The sequence below is a fragment of the Hetaerina americana genome, unplaced genomic scaffold (assembly GCF_022747635.1).
Source record: "Hetaerina americana unplaced genomic scaffold, ioHetAmer1.1.p SCAF_2, whole genome shotgun sequence".
Lineage (NCBI taxonomy): Eukaryota > Metazoa > Arthropoda > Insecta > Odonata > Calopterygidae > Hetaerina > Hetaerina americana.
Genome location: NW_027286763.1, coordinates 51,175,514 through 51,201,388, shown reverse-complemented (window position 1 = coordinate 51,201,388; position 25,875 = coordinate 51,175,514). Strand labels below are relative to the sequence as shown.

Genomic DNA, 25,875 nt, shown 5'->3' with positions numbered 1-25,875 from the left:
GTTTCCAGTGATTAGTGAGTTGTGTTTGGTCCTAAAAACATGCGTCTCCCAGAACTATTTCAAGTTCAACGGAAAATACTTCTTACAAACCCATGGTCTGGTCATGGGATCCCCTGTATCTGCTCTACTAAGATATTTGAACGGATCATTTCATTCAATCTACGTCAAGACATCATTTCCCACACAAATTAGCGGAATTCAACTCAATGGTCCACCGTTTGACTGGCATTCCCTTGTCTCCACGAAATACCCAAAAAGAACTTAAAACAATAAAAAATGATAGCTGAAAATAACGGTTTCCGCTCCCAATTTGTCGAAAAATTGTGCCTGAAAAAATTAGAAAAAATAGCAGTCAAATCAATTTTCAAATCAATACCCAAGAAAGACGTTTCGAAATGGAAGAGAATTCTCTTTCTAGGGAATTTATCTCGCAAAGTGACCGGATCATTGGCAGAAAACAATATTAAACCAGCCTTCTATAATAAAGCCAACTTGGGGAACCTTTTATCTAACTGTAAAGATTAAATTCCCATCATGGAAAAGAGTGGAGTATATAAATTGTGTTGTGAGTGCTGCCTGCCTTTTATATTGGACAAACTGGAAATAAATTCAGTGATCGTGTGAAAGAACACAACGCCTGTTTTAAAAACGGAAATCTTTCTTCCAATTTGGCCTAGCACCTTATAGACAATAACCAATCCATTGACTTTGTCCCTAAAATTCTACATTCGATGCCTTGGAACGGTTGAAAATTTCCAAGAACAGTCATCATATCATAGGGTATGTTAGTTAATGACCTAACATATTCCTCCCGTTCTCCCCTCTGTTCCACAGCCCCTCTCCCCCCCTGACGCCATACCCAACCGCCTTCTCCCCCTCCCCCATACACATACCAGTTTCCCTTATCTTTCCCCTCCTCCCACTTCAGAAACACCTCCCCCCTCCTCTTCTCTGTGTATTATATTAAGCTGTGTCCTCTGTACTTTACCTGATGATGACTTTGTAAGCCGAAACCTAGGTCGTGTATAATAAAATACATGTGGAATAAGTATTTCCTTTTCCGATATGAATCGCTTCCACAAAGTGACGCCTCAAACCATTCTACTCATTGAAATTTCATCAATCTTAGATCAATCGAATAACCCTGCCAGTATATCAGCGAATAAATGAAATTCAAATTAGGAAGTGAATTCATCTTTCGGTCACATGTCATTTTCGGTGGAAAAAGTAGAGCGGGGAATACTATGTATAAATAACCCTTAAATACATTTAGGAATAGGAATATTCTTCTGAAAAAATCGATTTATTTTACAGGATCGCCACTCGACGTCTCGATCAACAACCAGACGATTTCAGATGACTCGATGGTTCAATAGGTTGGCACGTTTTGAGTGGCAAATGACAGATTTTGGTCCAAATTCCAGTCGATTCAAAAGATATTTTTTCTTAGCCAATCCCACGCATTCCACTCAAGTACACCCATAAATGTTTCTGCTAACAGTATTCTTTTGACATATTTAAGGTAAATATGGCAAAAGGGTAAGAGCAGGACAAGATACGGCAGTGATGGATAATGATTCGATCATACTGTCATAATAATATGAGAACGGATGCACAGTTGCTTTTATTCTACCAGGTGCACATGTCGTTCTACATCAACGATATTCTAAGCAGATGCAGAATATTGTGAACCCATATGTACTAATCACTAGCGTAGCTGAGGGTTCATATTTATTTTTCCAAGTAGTCACCGAACCTAATTAAGGTTATCAAGTGTTATACTCCTATTGGGATGCTGACCCACTCCAGGTAATGGAAACGTACCTGGTGCTATGGCTACTCAAGAAAATTGAATTTGTTCTAAAGGTTAATATGAGTAACTTATCGAAAATTCTGGGTCCCAAAATAATTGTATGCATCAATTTCACATACTTAAAAAAAGCATCGTAAACAGAACAAGAAGTAACACTATGTTGTGGTTTATTTGGTGAGACGCTACTCGTACGATGATAAAACTCAAATGAATCAAAGTAAGCGCAATATTTTAGAACTTAAAGGAGATCCAGATAGAAAAACAACGATTCAATTTGCTATTAAGGGAGAATGATGCCTTAAATAGTGCCACGGATTCCTACACCAGACATAGAAACTTGAATCGCTCATTAGACCAATGTTTAATGTGCGCGAGTTCATATAAATTTTACTTCAACAACAACCAACTTCGTGAAGAAAAGTCCTATCTTACTCCCACTGGCTTCACTCTGACGCAGTCTAGATCACATTTATAAATCCTTCCACTCAAATCCCCAAGAATCAGTACTGGAGGGGATGGAAAATCTTATAAGTGAGATTTGGTGGAACGGAAGAAGGGCAGGAAATGATTAACACGTGGTGAGCGGATGAACTTTTATTTAAGACTCCGGGGGGGAAGCTTCACGCTACTCTCTTCCTCACTCCTCTCCTGTGGCCAACACCATAAGAAAAAGAAACTGGAAGAAGACAGAGCCGCTCGCACTTCGACCATCATTCTTATCTCCCATGGGTCCCCACGCGGCCGCCGTGACGTCGACCCAAAACCGGTCCCATCGAAATGGTCGCTGGGTAGGGCTCGTCGACCAAACCAAAAGGTCACGATTTCAAATCCCGGCTGTCGTGGAAGTTACTTCGTCGTCTTTAATGGGGAACGACCTGTGTTTCAGACAACTATTAAGGCAATTTACATTCTTGGAAAATAAACCATGCTTTGCATAAGAAAAATTAGAACAGGGAAATACCAACATTGCATGGAAACAGAATGAAACAATTCCTCATTCTCTTGGTTTTAATGGTTGTAGCTTATTTACATATTGCTAGAGGCGATTGGAAAAAACTAACATGGGAATCCAATCTAGCCCAAAGAATATCTTTCAAAAATATAGAGGACTCTTAAAGAGTTTACTTATAAGCGGGGGAATACATTATTAATATACACACACCTTTCGAGTATATCATTGTGCATGTCTGTAAGTGCACGTGTTTGACGGTGCAAATCTATTGTTACATGTATTCATATAAAAGTGAATATTTACACATAAAAGACAAGACAATGGTTTCCTAACATCCAACTCTCTACCCCCCTAGCGGTGGGTGCGGTAAATGTGTAGATATAGCTGTATGTTCTACACGTTAGGCCACTTATATAAAATAAGAGAAACAATGACACCGTTCCGATATATTTTAGCAAACTTATACGCGTCAATGTGGCCGTTTGCAACATAAAAAACCATACCGACAACAGTGACTTTCTTATACCATCCATGGAGAGAAGAAGTCTTACCCATCCCACAATCTACACGAAACCTAGGGCGCTCATATTTCTAACCCGACCATCCTCTTGACTCTTATTCCTATGAAGCAGGACTGCAGTCTTATTTTATAATTGGCTACAAGATGGATTTTACATCGTGAAATAGAAATTCAAGCCTGCTCTAGAGCTATGCCTAGTCAGAGTGTATGGCGGCCAGGGTTTTCCATGTACCGCATGAAGTTCCGAGGAGGAGTGACCACACAAAAACCTAACGGTCCACCTTTAAGAGGAGGAAGTCACTCAAAGGCATCATTTGGATGCGTACCAACATCTTCCGACCAAGAAACGAATGCTCCATTACTAGACCACAAAGTCAACCCTGCTTACAAAAATCGGCACTATTTTCCTGTGAGATGCCTTACAGCATTACACACAGTAGATATATATTGTCCGCAAGGCGCACGGATATAAGCCTACCTCTGTTTGGTGAGGTCGATCTGGAAATGGACAGCTTCACTGGATCCTCTTCAAGTTTCCCCGCCAACTTTAATGAATTATTTTCTTTCGACAGCTGTTTTTCAGAGGCCTGCTGGAGAGGGAAAAATAACGATAATGAATGGTTGACAAGAGGTGCCCGAATTACAACTTCGGTCTTCGGATCAAATATTGATTGCATTGAGTTAAATTAAAGATTTGAATTTCGAAAATATTCCCCTGGATTATTTTGTGCATTTAACAGTGCCCTCTCCTACGGGAATAGGATAACAGCATGCTTCAGAAAAAGTTAAAAACATTTTTCAATTGTATCGGGCTCAACCTTGCGAACATTCATCTTGAGGAATAAGACAAACTTTCAATGCAACAATTTCAGAGCGTAAAAATCATTCGCCTTGTTTCATTGCATTCGCATTGTTGCATTGAAATGCACATTAGCGGATGACTCCGTTAAAAGTTACTGTTGCGGCATCTCCCGCAGTTTCTTTGGAAGACAAACTTTGTAAATTCACAAACATTTTATTAATACGGTACTACAGGTTTCATCACATTGGCGACATCTTCAGGTATCATACCGAATGATGTCACATAGGTGAAATCTTCGGTATGATACCTGAAGATGTCACCGATGTGATGAAAATCGTATCAATAATTATTTTGTGAAAGAAAACGTTTGTCTAATTCCTTAAAAATAGTTGATGGATGAGACAATTTCAAAGTGTAAAAATCATTCACTATGACCGAGATTCGAGCCAGGATCCCTCGTGTCCCAGGATCGAATCCTGGCCAAGACGGATGATTTTACAATTTGAAATTGTTGCTTTTTAATGTACATTAGCGGATGATTCCGTTAAAGTTATGGCAGCGGCATCTCCCGGCGTTCTTCGGAAGCTTCTGCTTACCACAAATTTCTCGTTTCGAATATAATTTTGAGAGCAAACATTTTTTACGAAGGTTCAGCTCATGAGTCGTTTTTTAGCTTGGGGATAGGTACAAAAAACAGAGAGGACCATCCCAGGAAGAGAAATGCCAGCATTGGGTGGAGCTGAGGGTGCCCAAAGAGGCATGCCGGCCGGTCAGTAGTCCAACGCTCTACCCCTGGAATACCGACACCGATATACATATTTGTGTGTGTGTGTATATATATATATATATATATATATATATATATATATATATATACATATATGTGTGTGTGTTTGTGGGTGTGTGTTTGTGGGTGTGTGTTTGTGGGTGTGTGTTTGTGGGTGTGTGTTTGTGGGTCGCGGTAGTCTAGGGGTAGAGCGTTGGAATACTGACCGAAGGGCCCGGGTTCGTTTCCCTGATAAGCCTCTCTGTGCACCGGCCAGTCGACCCAAGCTATGTGGTTTTTCGGGTACCAGGTGTTCTTGGGAAACCATAACCGGTACAGGGAAAGGAACTGGCCCCCCTACCCTGATGTGTGAATTTCACACGACGTCGGGCTTAGTACTGGGTGAACTCTACCATCACCAACAAACCGACCTTCGGGTTGATTATTGTGTTTATGTTTATATGAATGTATGTATGTATGTCTGTGTGTGAGATATAAGGTCATCCAAATTCTGGGGTTTTTTAAATCGATAATTTGAAAAATGGCCGTTATTCGGTTGTTTTTTCGGGTTTTGCAAAAAGCTCTAAGCTTTACGTTTTTCAAAAAGGCCAACATTTCCAGCAGTTTTCATCAAAATCCGTGAGGTCAAGGGTCAACTCGAGTCCGAAGTGGCATCGAATGACCTATTTCTATATATAATATATAATACTGCAGAATTCGACAAGTGAGTTTTTATTGATCAATTGAGTTTTGAATTAGTTAATTTTGCATGGATCCATTCATTTATATCCGTCTGAAAGTAAAAAATGATAATAATATTTTAGGAAAAAAAACAAATGTCTCTTAGACCAATCTGACTGCCTACATTTGAAGAACTAAATAATTTTACTAGCCGTTTTGTCCTAATTCTTTTGGTAAATGTGAAGGATTTTCATTTTGTGAAGAGTTTTCTTAGTTGGTTTGGAGGTCATTCTTCAAAATATTAAAATATTTATATGATAAAAGAACCATAAGAAAAACAAAACTCTTTATACCATTAGTTTAACGTTGCAATCTATTCGTCAGTCAATTGGTCAGTTGTGCATCCGTGCGAAATCATGGTCATTTGCGGAAAGAAGATACTAAAATACTTGTTTTAAAGTATGAATTCTAAAGCTAAGTAGGTAGGTAAATACGAGGGTAGGCAGAAAACTTATGCACACATGCTTGTCGGCCACAAACAAAATGACCTTCTGAAGCACTCATGGTGGCATGTGGAAGTAACATTCCCCCTCAACATGCATGCGCATGTTTGCGGTCGTTTCATTCTTCCAGTCTATTTCGAGAAGCGGAAGTATGGAGCTGCTATCGAATTTTTAACCGCTGAAAAAGTGACTCCTACTGAGATTCATTGTCGTTTAAATACTGTTTATGGTTATAATTCTCTTGATTAGTCTACTGTAAATTGATGGGTACTAAAATTTCGTGGTTGGGAGCCTGGAAAATCCATAAGTGTTGATATCACACGCAGCGGACGTCCGATCACTGCCACAGACGACAGACATCGCAAACTCGTAGATGATTTGATTAAAAAATGATCAGCGAATCACTCAAAAGCGTATCGCAAACCATATCGCTATATCCAAGGAAGAAGTTTGTCGTGTTTAAGGTAGCCTGGCGCCAATAATCTTGCAACATGACAACGCTCGTCCATACACCTCGCGCGCAACTGGAGAGGCTTTGCGAAACCTGAAATTTGAACCGATTCCACACCCTCCTTATTCCTTATTGCGCCTAGCGGTTTTAATTTTTTCCCTCAACTCAAGAGACACCCCAAGGGTAATCATTACACCTCGGACGATGAGGTGGAGGCAGCTGTCAAGTCCTGGATTCGAGAAAAGTCGCAAAAGTTTTTCAGTGACGGAATGAAAAAACTTGTTACACGTTGGGAGAAATGCGTTAGCCTTAACAGTGACTATGTTGAAGAATAAAAATAGGTTTGTGGAAGTTAAGAATTGTACTTTAATGTACTTTTCATCCCATCTTGCTATTTGTTTTCATTCGTGCTCTACAAGCATGTGTGCATTACTTTTCAGATCTTTAAATAATCGCATACGTCATTCCAATTCCGAAAAATGAATGTCGAGAACATTTTAACTCAAAAAAGAAAAAAATAAAGATATGTCGTCATTTTTAAAGGAGATTTCTCATGGATTGTCAATAAATTCAGAAAATATGAGTGATTTATTTTAAGGAAGGGAATACAATTTTAAGCGCCTCACTGGTGTAGTGTGAGGGGGCTGGCTCTTCCGGCTGATGCAAGCGGTGGATTCCGCCGGGGAGGGAATGCATTCTCCCCGACACATGGAGCTCCGTTATGGAGTTCGCCAATTGAGAGGGAAAACGTGTTTCGGAAGCGCGAAAATGTACTCCGGCAAGTTGAGTGACGCTTGACGCAGAGGATATGCAATTTTACGACGGCGTAGTGCGAATTTGGAGCGGTTAAGGAACGCGTATCACGGGGAATATGCACTTCTCTTTTCAGGAGACGCTGAGCGGATAAATCCTACCCAGAGACCTCCTGGAAAGTAAGCTGCCGCCATGTACAACGGACGTGTGTCGGGGGGCGAGCCTCGAAAGATAAATAATTGAATAAGTCCCCCGTGGCTCCGTAACTCCTTCGCTGTCGTCCTGCGACAACAAAAAAACGCGAGGAACAATAACTGAGGAAGGTCTGGTTGTACAAGGAGCGACAACATAAATTCCTTTTTTTTTTAAATCCGCGCCAATCAGGCTGTAAAGGTCGTACCTAGGTAAGACTGGTCTCATTTGATAGCCGGGGTTCTGAAGTTTTTCCTCCACCCTGGTCAGTTGCCATCATACTTTGGAACAGTGAGGAGCTTGCATTTTCCGTCGAGGTATACTCTTCGAACGGATGTTCTGTCATTGCAACTCAGCGGGCCTTCCGAAATCGCTTCAAAGTACGCCTCGCTGGGCCCTGTCCCGGACCGGAAATCAATTGTTACATAAGCCACTACGTTCAGAAAAACCGACAAGACGAAGAACTGGAGTCTCTCGGCCCATCAGAACACTTAAGAACATTGAGGCAGTGAGAGCCGCCATTTTACAATCCCCACGTCGTTCTGCGCGCAGACATGCCTCAGCCTTTGGGCTTCTGATCGTTCAGTGAGGCGAACATTTCACAATAACCTTCATTACTATCCTTACAGGTTGGCGAATGTGCAGGAACTCTCCGAATGTGACTTCAATTCTCTGAGGAACGCATGTGAGGCTCTTCTCGAAAACGTTCCCGAGGACGCAATTGCATTTATCAGTGATGAAGCTCCTTTTCGTGTGGGTGGATATGTCAAAAAACATAACATGCGCTACTGGGCTGACACCAATCCCAGAGATTTACATCAAATGCCTTTGCATTCAATTAAAGTGACAGTGTGGTGTGCAATTTCCTCGGTATTGTTGGCCCCTGGTTTTTTGAAGAAAATGAGGTCACAATGACAGTGAATTCAGACCGGTATGTAAACATGTTGGAGGAATTTTTTTCCACGACTTGATGACCTGGACTTAAGGGACATTTGTTTTCAACAGGACGGAGAAACGGCTCACACTTCCAGGGTATCGATGGCTGTAATTAGGGGAACACTTCCCGGAGCGCCTCATCTCAATAAGGGGCGATTTGGAGTGGCCAGCCCACTCCCCCGATTTGGCCCCTTGCGATTTTTTGGTAGGGGTTTTTGAAGTCCCGCGCTTATTTCGACCGTCCAAGGGCCCAACAAGACCTGAAGGACAAAATACAGGCAGAAATTGTCAACATGCCTGCTGCTATGCTGGTAAGGGTCGTAAAACGCCAGGAATCGATTTATTCAGCGTATGGAAAATGGGGGGCGTCACCTACCTGGTTTGATAGTCAAAACTTTTAAAACAAAACTTTAATATGTAGCTACATTAAAAAAATATAAAAATATTGTTTTATAAAATGGGTTTTATTGCGTTTTGAAAAAAGGAAGTTATGTTGTCGCACCCTGTATTATCGCGAGGGGAAATGGTGAAGGATGATGGATCAGAGGAGTTTCTGGTGCTAAATCAAAGAGTCATTCGACGCAAAGAGCATGCATGCATGGTGAGGGTGGCGAATTTCGAGCCAGTCTGGTTAGACCAAAATTTAGAGGATGAGATAAGTTTTTCTGAGATTTTTCATTCGTCGCCGATGCAAGGTCACGGAGCATAAATAAACTGAGGCTCTTATCACGCGACTACCGATCTTGTGCAATACCTGGAGAACCGCCAACCATGACTCAGATCACGGCTTTTCAGTGATTTATTAAATACAACGTAAGTCGACGACGGCAGCAAATTCGTGTCCCTTCTTAATTTGTCTCGATTACTTATCTCTTGGTGTTCTTCACAAGAGATTCCCTTCAATTATGTTTCTAACAAAACCATTATGATTTAAGGTGAGTCCAATCCATCCAGGGCCCGAGTTATCCTTATTATCCATTCCTTTTCTGCTTTTTTATACACTTTCTCATTCTTCACTTTATCTGCCCTTTTGGTCTACAGCATTCTCTTCCAGCATCATGTTTCAAAGGTTTCTATTCTTCGCTTGGCCACGTTTTCCTCTGTTCTATGTCTTAAATCCGTAGATCGTCATGCCTCATACGAACTGCTGTTTTAATGCACTCTCAGAGTCTTGGAACATAGCAGTAGCCTCTTCTTCATGAGAGCCTTCTTAGCTTGAGTTTTTGTTCGCTTATGTCTGTCTGTCAAACTTCTTCCATTCCAAGTTATACTGTTGCTCAGATAGATAAAGAATTCCATTCATTTTAGTTTCACTCCTCGAATTGTGACATCTACCTTCAACTTGTCTCCACCACACATAAGGATTTTTTTAAATCTCCACATTGATACTCATATTCCAAAAATACTTGGTCCATAGGATTCGGAGTTGCTTGAATGTTCTCTCGGGTTTCTGCAACTACTGAGAAGTCATCTGCTAACCGAAGCTTGTTAATTTCTTGGCCATTTACGTGGAGTCCGTCGATAACCAATTATTTGGCTTCTCTTATTGCTTCTTCTTGATAGTCGTTGAATAATCCTGGCGAGAGGATTCATTCTCGTGTGACTCCTCTTTTTATTTTTCTTCAATTTTCCTTTAATGATTATTCCTCCATCGCTGAAGTCCATTCCAAGACTTCAAATATCTTGAACATCATTTTCTATTCGAAGTTGTCAAAGGTCTTCTTCAAATCAACGAAATCTACATGAATGAGCGGCTTACTTGGTATCATTTTTTCGGCCAGTAACCTCATGCTGAGTATTGACTCCCTAATTCATTCGTTTTTCCAGAATTGATCGAAAATCCAATTGGTTTTCCATAAGGCTTTCTTCTTTAATTCCGCAAGTAAGCATTCCTGATGCGCGGACATCAGGCTCAATTTTGTTCTTCGCATTTCCCTGTTAGTGGTTTACGTATTCGGTATTGCGAACATCACGCTCCTCTCGAAGTCCTTCGCTTTGACTCCAAGTACCTTGATAATTTCTCCTTTCTTTTTGTCAACTCCTGGTGCCTTGTTGTTTCTTTGGATTTTTCACATCACTGTTGACTTTGCCTCTCAGTAGTTCGGGGCCCCTTTCGTCTTCGTCTACCAAAATTCCTTCTTGAAGTAGTTTGGGACCTTCGTAGAGCATTTTAATGTCATCCTTCCATTTCTTACCTATTTTTTCATCTTTTATTAGTATATTTCCATTTTAGCATCTCTAGTGTTGTGGAATATTTCGTTTTTATTTGTCCTAATTGTCTTCACCAGTTTATTGGCAGTTTCGGTGTTTCCCTTCTTTATGTCGATATTTCTTCCTCGCAGCAGGCTCATATCCACTCCTCTTCGGCCTTCTTGCACTCGCGTAAGACTTGATTGCGCAACCATTTACAAATGTTACCTCAATTTCATTTCCTGAATTCTTTCACTTTCTTCTTGCCTCAATGAGATCTACCATTTGAGCTATTATCCATTGCCGTATAGAATCCACCGCCTTACTCACGAGCTGCTCATCTGCTACTTCGGTTATTATATTCTTCATTTCCTTCCATCGTCATTCTATGCTAGCCTCAAGTATCCCTTCTATTTTTTTTGTCTATGGCCTCGGTGAACTTTTATCTTGTTTGATTTTCCTCCAGTATCTTTATGTTCCATCTGCATCCCTGTTTACTTTCGTCATCACCATTTTATCGCAGTCGGTTGTCCATGACAACCAGGTTTTGATCGTTAATTATATCTGCGCCGGGGCTTTTCTTAGGTTGCTTGACTTGGTTCTTGAATTTCGTTCTGACAAGGCTGTAGTCATTTTGGTATCTTGCCTTGTTCCCCGGTATCTTCCATGTGTATCTTCTTCTCCGATGTTGCTCGAAGACAGTGTTTGTAACAACTATGTCTTTAGTCACAGAACACTAGCGGCCTTTCTTTCGCGACGTTGCCTTTCCCAATACGAACTGTCCCAGCGTGCTTCCCTCTCGGCCCTATCCGACCACAGCGTTCCTGTCTCCCATCACCATTAGATTCTCCTTCCCTTTTTCCTTCCCATAGAACCTCTTCCAGTCATCCCCATACTTCTTCTATTGCCTCTTCTGAATGGCAGGATTTTGGCATATGCACCTGCACTATCAATGTGAGCGTAAGCTCTCCCACTAACTTTATCATTAGAATCCGCTTATTGTATTGACATCGCGATTTGACTATTCTTCCTCATTCTTTTTTCAGTGTGTTGTCCACTCACTCCTGCAACATTCCGGTCGTCTCCTGAATTCATCAAACACTATATCCGTCACTCCAAAAGTCGTAAACTACCCTTAATTTCTCTCACTCCTTTCGCTCGCTCTGTCCTTCTAGATATTTTCTGACTTACCACTCACTCCTAATGACATTATATTCTATATTCCTATTCTGCATTTGCCCATCTTAATTGATTTTTCCTCCCATTAGTCCCTACCCAGGGAACCGACTGAAAGATCATTTTCCCACCGGAATATTTTATCGGGAGGAACGCTATCAAATCACATTTGAACGCAAAGCTACATCTTATAGGGCGATTAACGTGGTGGTCTTCCGTTGCCTTCCCAATCAGAATACTGAGGCCAATTTTGTGACTTTCACTCTCTTCCGTAGCTGTGGTAGTCGATGGAGAATCGATCTTCTTGATTTGTGCCGTTAGTACCAAATGGTGAAATTACTGCCTTTCTCTATTGGTGCATTGGTGGATATATTTTGGTGTAGGATCCATTTTCCGGAAAAATGACAAATAGGCGTCCTTCAGCTTCGCAGTCGCTACTCTACCCATCATAGGCGACCGGTTAGGAGAACTTATTGTGATATTCTGTGCTGTATCCCAGGAACCACTTACGAGAAGTAATAACTCATAGGAATTCGATGATAGCTTTTAATGAATATTTTCACCCTAATCCCCTCTGTCCGATACCTTCCCATCTTGATAGTCAGCCAAATAACAAACATAAATGACCATTAACATATCTACCGAATATTCCGGTTAAGAAATATTTATCATTTCGTAATCAATAAAAAATTGCCTTGAACATATGAAAAATGATAATTCAATTTTATTCATCTACATAATCACCTTCAAGAGCTATACAATCATTCCAACGCTTTTCTAACTTTTCGATACCATGCTTGTAAAACGACTTGTCCTAGTCCTCAAAATAAGCTTCAGTTGCAGCGATGACTTCCTCATTCGAGCCGAATATTTTTCCCGGGAGCATCTTTTTGAGATCAGCAAACGGCCAGTAGTCGCTGGGGGCTATATCTGGAGAGTATGGTTGGGGTGGAGAAGCAGATTGAAGCCCAACCCATTCAATTTAGTCATTGTTTTCATTGACTTATGGCACAATGCATTGTCTTGATGAAAGATATTTTTTTTCTTCTTCATGAGCGGTCGTTTTTTTACGATTTCGTCCTTCAAAAGCACTAATAATTCAATGAACTAGTCGCTATTGATAGATATTCCCTTTTCAAGGTAGTCGATGTAAATTATACCTTGCGCATCCCAAAATAATATCCCGTTCAATAAGTCCCAGGACTTATTGATTGATGGGTTATAGGACAGGTTTTCTTCTTTAACTATGTTCTGTCACACAAACTGGCAACGGGATGGATATAAAATCAACTAATTTCGCTATAATAGTTACGCAATATTTAATTGCGATTCTCATTACTAACTTTTTCTGCATGTGAGATGAAACTTGTCGTCCTATCTATTCCCCCTATCTTAATCGATTTGATTTCCCAGTGGGCATTTATTTAATATTTCCTGAATTCTAAACTATCCTAATCGGAAACATATTCCCTTTCTATTTCTAAGCTCGCTGGACTAATCTCTCCCCAGTAATAACTTTCTAGTCTTATCTCGTATATGCTGGTGGTTTTTCCCTGCCGGCTGACAATTAGCTGACCTTCTTTAACAGCGCCTCTACTTTTCACTATCTCTGTAATTTCTCCAAATCTTTACTCTACTCTTTCCACCATTTGTTTTCAACCCAGTTCACTGCCTAGTTGTTCGTATCTTTTCCTACTTATCTCCGCGTTAAAGTTACCCCATTTCCTTTTAAAATCATTTCCCCAAATCATTTCTTCTGTATTCTATGGCTTCTAAATTCGCTGCGTTCACAGTTCCCATTGTTCACCCTGCTGCTATTTCTATCCCGTTTTTCAGTTTTCCTCAATATTTCACATTCCAGTATACTCAGACGTTTACGCAGTGTTTCAAGGTATTCCTTCCTTTTTACTCTCACTATAGTTTTGATATCGACACTCGTCCATCCCTTCTAACTCTTTTAAATTAAGAATCTGCGTCTTTCTTCCGGTATTTTTAAAATGTATCCAAACTGCAAAAATGTTTGAACCAGATGTTAGTCATTACCAAACCCTTTCTCAGGAAGAACTCTCACTTTCTCTCCGCGACTATTTCTAATTTCAAAACCGTACCATCCTACCTCTCCCCCCTTCACGTTAAATCCCATTTCTTAATTAGGAGTTCCCAATTATTTTGTAATTGATCGAACAATATGCTAAATTTTTCCTCTCAGCTACTAGTTACCAGTGTATACTCCTGATGTACAACTAATTAGGTCAAAGTTGTTTCCATCTATATCATTAAATTCTGTCACTGCCTATATTCACTACCCTTCTCCCCAGTTTCCCATTCGGTGCTACGGCTACTCCATGTTGACTCTTCTCTCCCTTTCTATACATTAGTCTGTACTACTGCTTCTGTAATACCGACTGTAATCCAAAATCTAAAGATTCATCAACCTTATACTAACCTAAAAATGACTTCATATTTTTGTATCCCTGCCTTCAATTACCATCATTAGCAAATGCATGTTCCATCGCAAATTCACCATCGGCAAGAAATACTAGAACGGTGATACCTGTCTTAGGCATTAAGCCGCATATCTTCAGTTGCTGGACCTGCCCGTGGATGTTCCTGCCAAATAACCTGCCGGTAGTTTTACGAGGGAATGTATGCATAAGGTGCAGACACTAGATGTTGCTAGTAAACGCACTGGATAACATATTGTAAACATATATCGTCTAGATTCACCCATTCTCCTCAATCCCACTAGAAAATAGCCGGCAGTTTTTCCAATGTGCACGATGGTAAATAGCTCCCTACCTCGCAATGTATCCCCCATGTTACTTAGTTTAGCTTTAATACGCGCAATATTTTTTAAACATATTTTCTTCATCTCATTTCAACATGAGAAAAAATACATCCTACCAAACCAACAACTCACCTTATTTTCCGATGAGCGAAAAATTTGACTCAACTTGAAGCTCGACATGAAGCTTGGCTGCGCACCTGTAAAAAGGAAATTTCTGTGAAAGTACAGCACTGGGTGAAGCGGCTCTTATATAATATCTCTATGAACCTTAACTTTTCACTTAACTTTGCCGATTGAACCGCAGACGAGGAATTCAACGTTATATGTATATAGTGCATAGATAACATTGCATTATCAAATTTCAAAGTTTCACGGATGCCACGTTAATCTTTGCCAGAGAAAATGAGTTCTCAAGGCAATAAAACAGGGGGAGTAAATATTGAATTATCATACTGGAGTGAAAAATTAAGTTTGGCTAGAAATGAGGAAAAAAATAGGAAGTTAATATTTTAAGAGTACAATATTTGAATATGACAAGAAATAAAAAAATATATCATGTAAAACTTTCTGAAGTTACAGCATTACTTTTATTAATTTTAGCTCCACACACTCCACCATAATGACAAAATAAACGAAAGCACAAGCAAATAAGCATATGTATTAACATAAATGAGTAAGCATATGGGCACCTTAGACATCACATTGTGAGGTTAGCATCGTTGGTCTCAGAGGAAGGCCATTAGCCACGAATGTAGCGCATACTTGCAGTGAAAAAAGTACTCAAAGTGATGTTCTAGAGTTCGTTACGGTTTCTGACCAGTGTCACGTCCAGTACGAGAATATTGTGAACGTGCATGTCCTAGAGACAGGATTAGTATAGGCTAACCTTCAAACACATTCAAGAGTCCAAATAGTCAAATACTCCAAGCTTCAATTGCAATTGATCACGATATTTTTTTTGGATCCATCGAAGATCTTGAACGAGACTGCAAGTTTCACAATTGGATATAAACCGATGCCAGGATATTATTTTCGGCCTGCAGCATGCCACCAACCCATTTATTTACGATGCGAGAAAATTGCTTCTGGGGGAATGCTTCGAAAAATGATAAAATCCATCGTAAAAACTGAACGTGGCCACTAGAAAACAACTCAAAGGAAACTCTGGATATAATTCAGAAAGAATCAGACGACTCCCACAAGGCAGCGAGGGACGTTCCGATCCACAAAGAGCTCTTTCAAGATTTCCCACAGTCGAGGAGGGAGAAAAGTTTGGATCAAGATAAATGAAAAAAAATTATGGCGACGTAATCTGAGAAGTCTACCATGAACAGACGAAGCAACGAAATCCAGGGACATGCTGGCATTTCATTATTTATTTATTTGGCCTATAGAAAGCATCCACGTCTGGGTGTTGGAGAGGCAAGTGGATGGCCCTAGTCACGTTTGGTACGTGCCACGGTGTTGTGACGGTGGTATCATGCAATTCAGCGCTAGGTAAAAGAGTTCGGAGAATAGAAGAAATGCTATTGGGTGTTGAAGACTGCCATTCAAATTTCTGATGAACTGGGCATCCCTAAAAGACATATGAATCGATTTGTGGCCATGAGAGAACATGAGAATGAGAAAATTGTATGCGAAGTTGTGGCCGCGAGTGCTCTCGGACGAATAAAAGGAAACTCGCACGGGGATCTGCCAAGGGCTTCTCGACCATGTGAGTGATGATCCCAATTTTTTTCAGCCCCACCCACACGCCTTCCTTTTCCCCGCCTCAGATCCTTTCTGAAAGACGTCACTACAGCTCGGTCGAAGCGTTACAACAAGCCGTGGCGAGGGAGCTTAGCAGCATTTCAGGTGCCGCCTTCAAGACGGCGTACGAGACGTGGAAAACGCGCTGAGTGTGTGGACGCTGAAGGGTGCTACTAGAAAGCCTTCTGAGCAAATGTATCAATTCTGGCAATACATTTTTTCTAATCGACTCATTCCTCCTAATTTTGGGACAAACCTTATAAGATGGGTTTTTCTTGTAATTTTTTACACGAAAGATATTGGATTATCGGGAAACTAGGAACCAAGAATGGGGGGAGGGATCAAGGAAGGTCAACGAGAGGAACACACTCAATGGATGGAGAATTTCACTTTCCCACCTGCGACGATTCCACGAATGTGCTGGAATAATGCACAGACATAAATCTGATTCCGGGGATTCTAACCTCGACAGCGTTGGTCATTTGCTATAGTGTGCTCTACCTATTCACTGGGAGTGACTACATATTCGTTCGCCACGGGGTTATTCCAGGTCCAATTCGTTATGCTGCGGTGGTGGTGAGTGAGGAATATGGGGTGTAACTTCGAAGCAGACTGCTGTTTATTGGTCACTTACTCTTGAGTGACGTATGATCCCAACCCTACATCACATTTTGGCACGCCTTAGAAACGTTTCAACCCCCGTCTATCATAACAGGTGCCTTCTGACCTTTAATGCCAAAATACACCATACTTAAATCAATGTTGCCAAGTGTACAGCAGATTTTGTCCTTCCAAGCGATGTTTGAAACGCTTTACTGGTGATGCCACCACTCTTGTAACCCTCCCCCGCCTCTCACTAAGATAGAACCCTCCCCAGTCCGTCTCGGGTAACGTAATTCACGGACATCCTCAGGGAACGGTCGTTGGACGGGTTTTCCCAATGATAGCCTAGCGCTTTCTCACTATGGAAGAAATGCGAGGACAGAGAAGTTATCCGGAAGAATGAAACTTTATTTCCACGACGAAACTCTCCCAAAGGGAGCCCAAGCCACCTTCACCGCCTTTCCCTACGGGACCCACCCAGTTTCCGCATGAATCTCGACAAGGGCGCCTCGTTCTAAAATCTATTGTAGTTTAAATAATCCTGTAGAAATACGCTCACAAAAATACCATAAATAGGTACACTTGCCTGCAAAACAATTGCCATAAATCTTCCACCAAAATGCTCAGGATTCAAATTAAATATGCGCAGCTAAGAGAGAAAGCTTCTTCAGTTCTACGCAACAGGCGAGGAATTGATTGAGACAATTATGTTTCCACGGGGCAAAATATTATGTTTCCACGGGGCAAAATTTGAGCAGGCAAATAACCAAATGGTTGCATTCGCCGATGAAAGCATTCCATAACATTTCAAGGTGTAGTAGATGAGTACAAATAAAAATATAATAATAACACTTTAAGTAAAGAGATTCTCAAGAAACACGGAGGTTAGGCTTAATATTGGAGGGAAAGGAAATACATTAGGCAACATGGTGCGATTCACTTATATGTAATAATAAATAAAATCATATCAATAGTGTTTGTCAATATTTCTCTAAACACCTTCTGAAGCTCATAAACACTTTTGTAACTATAGAAACTTTTGAATAGTTATCAGTCACCGAAGGGTGGCGGTGATTGGTCCCTTTCACTCAGGATAAGCCTCTAGCATTACTTTCATAATTAGTTCCACTGATTGTGAGACAAAAATTTAGGGACGGAGCGGTATTGATGCCCCACTTCGGCATGGAACAGTATCCTCTCTACTGTCTACAAATGACCTGGCATTAATTGCTCAAAGCCGGCGGGATGCTAAGCTTATGATAAGAAAGTTGAATCTGAAACCATAGGAGGAGGGGGTCTTGTAGTAAACATGTAGAAAACCGAATATATGGTAGTAGGAGGAGATGGAAAGTATACCAGTCTACCCCAAGGAACCATCACAGTTGTAAAACAGTTTATGTATTTAGAATCCATTATTCACGAATCAGCAAGGTGTGAATATGATGCAGAATGAATACTTCATGCTCGAGGAGAAATTAAAATACTGAATGGGCTCTATTGAGCAGCGGTATATCCGTGAAAATAAACAAGAGAATCATACTGACTTATGGAGTAAAAAGCTGGGCTTTTGAGTGAACGCCTGAAAAGTGAAATGAAAGCTGCTGAGGAGGAGGGGATAAGGAGAAGAGCCAGAAAATTCAAGTTGAAAAGGGTTACAAAAAATGAAGATATTAGACAAGCAATAGAAATGATCAGTGGTGCAATAAAATCCAGAGACGAACTTTCCAATGGTATGGCCAATGCTTGATGAATGGAGGTGGAAAGATAGCCACGGACTCAGTTTGAATGGCCAACACCAAGGAGAAAGTAACGTGGACGGCCTAGAAAAACATCGAGACTTAGGAGATGAAGATTGCAACGGCCGAGAAGAATGGACAATGGAATAGAGCGTTACCAGTGTAGAGTGGATAGACCTCTAAAAGTAAGGGTGAGTTATTGACCAGCGTGGCACGTAGCTGGGCATGCATCGAGTGATACCTTGAGGCTTCGCCGGGACGCAGGGCGCCAACGGCAGCTCCTCGACCTGTTCCTGGGTCGACTCGAATTCAGCTTTCGTCGGTGCGTTGACAGAACACAGTGGTTCAACGTAGTATTCACCGCTGAGCCGCTCGTCCGTGATGCACTCGTAAATATCTGAGCTGATCCTTTTTTCCGAGGACATCTCCTCGCCAAGACGCAATGCAGCTTCACTCTGCTCATCCTCCAATGCGTCCATGTCGAGCTCCTCGTAGATCTCTTCCACCTCCTCCACATGAGTGTTCTCGCACTGTCGATTGAACGGCAGGAAAAGAGAGAGAGAGAGAGATAACAGACGTGTACCGATTAAAAGAATGAATATGGCATGTGAACTAAATGAAGAAATTAGCGGGTGCGTTTAACAGCCAGTAATATAGTACATAGCTGTTAAGGAGAGGCTAATTACGCAACACACAAGATCACACATTCTCTCCTTCTTTGCGCAAGCCTCTCACCGGTAGCGCTTGACTTTGTCCCAGTTGCTGTATTTACCCCGAAACGCATTCCAGTCGACTATATTTCACAAGAGCTAGTGTGAAAAACCGTCTCATTTGTCTCGAGACGAACTGCACGTTTTGGAGTTGAATTGGTCGGCCAAGAAATCATCTGATCTCGCCACGAAAGCAGCGCTGTGCCATTAATTTTAAGGCTGTATGCAAAAGAACACGATTGGAGGGTCTGAAACCTTATGCCGGAAGAATCCAGTCATTAAATCGTGGGTAGATGACTCCTGCTGAGCAACCTCAACCAATGCGACAACATCAACGGGGTCTTCTTTATAGTCGGAGGAGAGCTGCGTCCTGTCACCCACGTTCGCATTAAATGGATCCGGCTGGAAATCACTTTAATCAGCTTCATAACAATCGCTTGCATTTACTTTTGATTGAAATTAGGGCTCTCAGGTTTTCTTTCTTTCTTGCGATGGAAATTTTAAGATTCAAGAAGTCAGTTGCTCGAAACTACTTTCATCAGCGTGCGAGTCGTTTCTTAGAGTTCTAGGTGGAATGCTCTCCTGCTGAGCTCCCCTCCAAATATTTTGGCAATGATATTTTATTTTAAAGAATCAAAACACGAAGTAACACAACTGATAAACCCTAATAAAATTATATGCGAAGCCTTCCGTTTGATAAATTGAACAGTTTTGCGATTTAAAAATTTTCGCGTTAATATTTTGCGTGCAGATTTTCGGGGCGTTACTATTTTGAGAATTAGAACATTACGTTTTTCCATGGGGGAACTAATCATAGGTTGCGAAGTCATTTTTCACAGAGATATCATCGTACATCCACGTCTACAAAATTCCTGCAAGCCACCGCTAGGATGTGTGGCAGGAGGTAATTCAACATCAAACACGCAAAAATAATATTAGGTTGTTCTTAATTTTTAGATGGACTATAAAAATATGTAAAATAATTCAAATTGTGTAGATCGTGATCACTGTAGTAACACGCACTACAGTAATTCAGTGTTATTTACTTCTAAACGCACACGAGACGTGCTGTTAGTAACAAGATGGACTAACGAAGGTTAGATGAAGTACAACTTACTAGGCTACCGGAATGACTGAATAAATAAAAATATTTTCCCTGAGTGCGATCGCTTTCAGTTACTCTGATCCCTTTTCCTTCGTGGGAAAAATGACATCTTAAATCTGTGAATTTAAAACTTGATCTCTCTAATTTTACTGACATGACCTTTACTACCGTATTACCATGGGGCTATTAATACATTTCCAACATCATCGCTAAAGATACCCGCTCTAATTCATACTAAAGATTTAATCTGTAATTTAACCTTCGCTCCGTAAGTGATTCCCAACCTAGCTCCTCTCATAATTTTGATACCCGACTCAGTTTATCATAAAAACGTTTTACGAATCTAGATTCTCTACGCCGCACAAGCGATCTAAACCGGCAATCAATCCCACTTCATGAGGATCTCCATATAGTAACAGCATACTATATTCTAAATGAAGCCTAACCAGCGAAAGATAACATTTCTCCATACCTTACTCGTCGAATAATTAATAATTTTATTCTAGCTAGCCCACGTACAGATGTCTCGTGTTCCTCTTTATTCCCAGTATTACTCAGTATCCATCGCATATATATTCCATTCAGAATAGGTCGTGAGTAAGGGCAACGCTACGAATTTGAAAGAGTCTACACTTTCTATTTCGGTATTTTTTTGTACACTAGTTACACTACACTGGGGAAAGAATCGTAAAATCTACTCGACGAGCCGCTTGTAGTAGATAAGCGATTCAGATTCAAGTCACAGGCAAGACGATTATTTATTTCGACTCGAAATGTTTTGGAATGAAATTTTCAGATCAGATTTCCTTTCTATTTTCCTCGATTCCTTCTTCGCTCGGGTCTAGTGACGATTTGGCGTCCTAGCGAGTCTTGGCGCAACAAGACAGGAAGGGAAATATTTTCCCAATCCGAGATACGACTTTTTTTGATGAAACAAAAATTTGAAAATTTTGATACGCATATCCGAACCAAGATGCTTCGATTCGAGTTCGAATCTCGATCAAGGCGAATGAGTTTCAGACGGGGGAAACTCGCGCACACTTCTATATGTTTAGGCGACATTGGAAGGTCAAAGGTCGAGTGATTCCAGAAGCAGTCATAGTGGCTGCTGAGATTACAGCGTCGTGTCGGCCAAATTCCATGTTAACATTCTCTTCGATTGCTTTATTTCCATGCGAAAAAACGAAAATAATGCTGCGATAAGCAGCGCCTTTCTTTTCAAGTGAGAGCAAACAGATGGGGTTCTTGACACAAAAAAAAGGGCTCACCTTCCATGACCTGTTGCTTTAATTTGAACTGCGTTACTAAATCGGTTCAAAGATGAAGAACACAAAGTCTAAGAGAAACTTTCTACTTTTTATGTCCAGAGTACATATAAATACTGTAATTTTTAACCCAATGGTGAACTTGATTTATTTACAGCTCCAGCGGACCGAAAGAAAATATCGACGACTTTTGCTTTGTCTTCGCTCATATTAAATGTTCACGCGTGCCTACACATTTATGTGAAGTTCTGAGATAGGTATACTACATACGTAGGTACTGTTACCAGACGCTAATGGGAAGGATGTTCTTCCTACTGCCATATACATCGTATGACGATTTCACCATCTGAGTAACTAAGCGCTTAAAATTACCATCTATCAAATGACGATAAAATATCAGCCCTATAAATTCAGTGTTGGAACCTAATTTTTAGGATCATAGGAAATAAATGGAGATATTATGGTTCCTACACGTTAAAGTCGAGTCACCGGAGAATATTTTGCACGTATTGAAAAAAAATTGAATTCATGCTAAAAAGGCCTAAAAAAATACCTTTCCTGGTTTTTTTCATCCAAAGAACGAAATAATGATAGATTTTGGCAAATACTTAATTCAACTGTGTATCATTGGGAGATTGTGACATAATTAACCCCTGCCTGGAAAACAAAAAATGTTTGCTTGCTGAGAAAAAATTGATTTGCGAGTTGAAGCCCGTGATTTAACAGAAAATAGTAATTACGGAAAAAATCACGTTTACAGTATTCACATTTAATCATAATTCATCCAACTGATTAGTTTTATTAATTTAATTAGATTTATAAAACGGATTGAATTTAATAAGGAGCACGATAACACGAAATATATTCACGTTTAATGATATAATACCAATGACTATTAATATTTCTTGCATTCAATAGATTTTTCCAATCATCAGAAAGTTCATATATAATTATATGAAAACACACACACACACACACGCCCATGCACGCACGCGCGCGCGTACACACACGCATATATGCACACATAAATAAACCATTAGGTTACATCTTTTAGGGAAGCGCCCTGCAATTCTGTCACCTTGAACTTCAGAATAAAGGTCAATCAGTGGCCGTACTGTTTGTGGGCATAAAGTGATCAAGAAAGATAAATATTAACGATGAAATTAACAGTAAAATAATTATATAAATAATAAATGAGAAGGAAAAATAAAAATAAAACAAATAACGTTAGCTAAACACTCTCTCCATCGAGTTTGTGACCCTCGCGAGTGGCACGCGCAAACGCTTCAGGGTTGATGAGGATATACAGGATATACTGTAACACCCACGGCAGGGACCCGTCAATCGCAAAAAAATCAATGAATAAGAAAAAAAGGGCAGGTCAGAAGCGTAAGCACACACACTACTATTCGGGTACTGTGATTTCCAAATAATTATCCCACCTTTTTCATCATTACGCTTAATATTTAGAGCGGAAGGTGTATACGTACACGTATTATAAATGTATACTCGTATTCCAAAGAAACTGCGGGAGATACCGCAACAGTAACTTTTTAACGGAGTCATCCGCTAATGTGCATTTCAATGCAACAATTTCAGAGTGTAAAATTTTCATAGATTAAGAGGACGCCTCGGTAGCTTAAGTGGCTAAAGCACTCGACCGGATATTGAGGGATCTGGGTTCGAATCCCAGTCAAGGCGAATGATTTTTACACTCTGAAATTGTATACTCGTATATTAATATGTGTACATACGATATATATGTATGTATGAGTGTATATATATGTGTGTGTATATATATACCATAAACACAGTAATCAACCCGAAGGTCGGTTTGGTAGGTGATTGCAGAGTTCACCCAGTACTAAGCCCTATACGGCGTGTGAAATTCACACATCAGGGTAAGGGGGGCAGTTCCTTTCCCTGTGCCGGTTATGGTTTCCCAGGTAGATCTGGTAGCCAAAAAATAACATAGCTTGGGTAAAGCTACAGGCGTCCAGAGAGGCTTGCTTTGGAATCGAACCCGGGCCCTCCGGTAAGTAGTCCGGAGTATTAAGACGTTTAGTAAGTCGGAATTTAAAATTTGGCACCCAATGGTCTAATCATTGTTCAAAATCTTTGCGAAAACTTTTTCAAAGCCCAGTAGTACTATGAAAACTGAGGAACAAACTTTCAAATGAAGCATTACACCGGGGTGAGTTCCAAAATTCACCGCCGGTATCACCCGTACTGCAAGTTTGTTACGAAATCGACTGGCGGTACCTTGCGGCTAATGAATATGACGACATAGTGGTGACCTTTCCTCTCGTGAAACGATTATATACCGCCGTTACTGGTGGCTACTAACTGCAGGTTTGCAGTTAAGATACGAGCAGGAACACCAAAAATTCGTCACCGTAGCAACGGTGCAGCTAATCGTAAATAGAATCGCCCTATTTGTACTTCTTAGTGTCTTCTGCGGTTAGCACCAGTTGTCAGAACAACAGTGGAGATAATATCAACTAAATAAAAATTGGAAAATTGCAAGTGTTTTTTTCTCTGTTTCTGTTAGCAACTCAATATTTTCAGTATCGACTCGTTAATTTTAAAGAGAATATTGATGCTACTGCTTTAATAATGACTTTCACGTGATTGTTTTTTCGTTCGACGAACACGCTGGTAAATAGTAAGAGACTGTGGTATATGTAGTTGTTTGTGTGAGGCGTGACTTTATTGATTCGCTTCATTTTATAATGGAAAATTTTAACTTTGTGATTCCACAGTATTTTATTTAGACACGACTCGAGTTTCGGCGTTCAACATCATCATCAGGTTAATTATACACAACCCCATGGACCAATAGTCATCTTTTGTGTTACCAATTATAAATGAGAGTGGAATGGTTGATCTATAAATTTAGCTACTGTTATATTAAATAATAATATAAGATGAGCTATGTTATAAAGTAGAATGATCACGGGCATCGTGATGGTGCGGTGGCTAACGTACAGGCTTTCCATCGAGAGGGACCTGATTCAAATTCCGGAGGCAGTCGATATTTTTCAGTGGTATCCCGATCCCTACTTGAGGTGCTTTGTGGAGAGCACTTTGAGTGAGTACGACGTCCGTCGGATGGGACGTTAAACTGTGGACCCTTTGGCGCCTTTCGACTAGAGTAGGCCGACCCCGGGTTTCTCTACAACCTTCCTTTCCCATTCATCCCTTGTGGCGAAAATTACCTTAGCTGTCGGCCTCCCTAAAACTACTACTACCAAAGTGATCACTTATACTAAAAATGTGTAGTACAAAAATAATAAAGAGTAGAATGTTTAAATATAATAATTAATTTTCACTCATTTCTCGGATTAAAAATGACCCATTGACACTTTCCCAGGTTTAAGGGAAGCAGTACTCGCAGAACTCTACCGCTGGGCAATACGAAATATTTGGAAAATGTCACTATGGCAGAACCATTTTGTGTTCCAACTTAAGGGAGAACCGGCGGCACTGGCGGTGTATTTCGGAACGCACCTCCAGGGTTTGTATACTACGATATAGCAGCGATATGCTCGTATAGCGGTTAAATATTGTTGTGGGCCAAAAGTACGAATGATAACTGGTGGGAGCGAGATCAATTACACGCAAGTTGGACTGAACGACTTTTGGGAACTGGTTTTGTTTACAACGGGTGCGGAGTTGGGAAACCGTATCATTAGTTTCTGGCACAGTCGGGTGCTTCGCCATTACGATACTTAAACAATGAATAAATATAGTATTCATATAACTAAGAAAGAGAGAGAAACCATTTCAAGTGGCTGATATTCGCTAACCCAAAACAGTTGAGCATTTATTTTTTTCATACAATGCATATTTTATCTTTCGTGGGAGGATCAAATGAAAATGGCATTCGTCAAAGCGCAATAAGGAGAATATTCCCATATCTTTCCCGCACGTCACCTTATTCGCAAGTGCTTGGGAGACATGATGCGTATTCACGACAAATTACTTTAATACCAGAGCTTAGGATATAGAAGAGAATCCTTTGGGGAAGGATGCGAAAACGAGGCCGCTGGGTAAACCACTCAAACCTTCAAGGAATGAGATTTTTCTATCTTAAGCCGAGAAATTTATTCAGTTGGTATTTTTTTTACATATTTTGAGTAGAAAACAACTAGTTTGATAAGATGTTATTGGATTGCAAGTAA

The 25,875-nt window shown here is 40.5% G+C and overlaps 1 protein-coding gene across 1 annotated transcript in view; it reads right to left on the bottom strand.

The window, feature by feature from the left end:
• The window catches only part of LOC139687718 (uncharacterized), a 130,699-nt gene that overhangs the window by 60,100 nt on the left and 44,724 nt on the right, over positions 1-25,875 (bottom strand). Inside the window, exons 7-9 of the mRNA XM_071584978.1 lie at positions 18,853-19,141; positions 14,656-14,720; positions 3,764-3,875 (exon numbers count right to left, since the gene is read on the bottom strand). Coding sequence (XP_071441079.1) covers positions 3,764-3,875; positions 14,656-14,720; positions 18,853-19,141 — 466 coding nt within the window. The remainder of the gene's footprint in view (positions 1-3,763; positions 3,876-14,655; positions 14,721-18,852; positions 19,142-25,875) is intronic.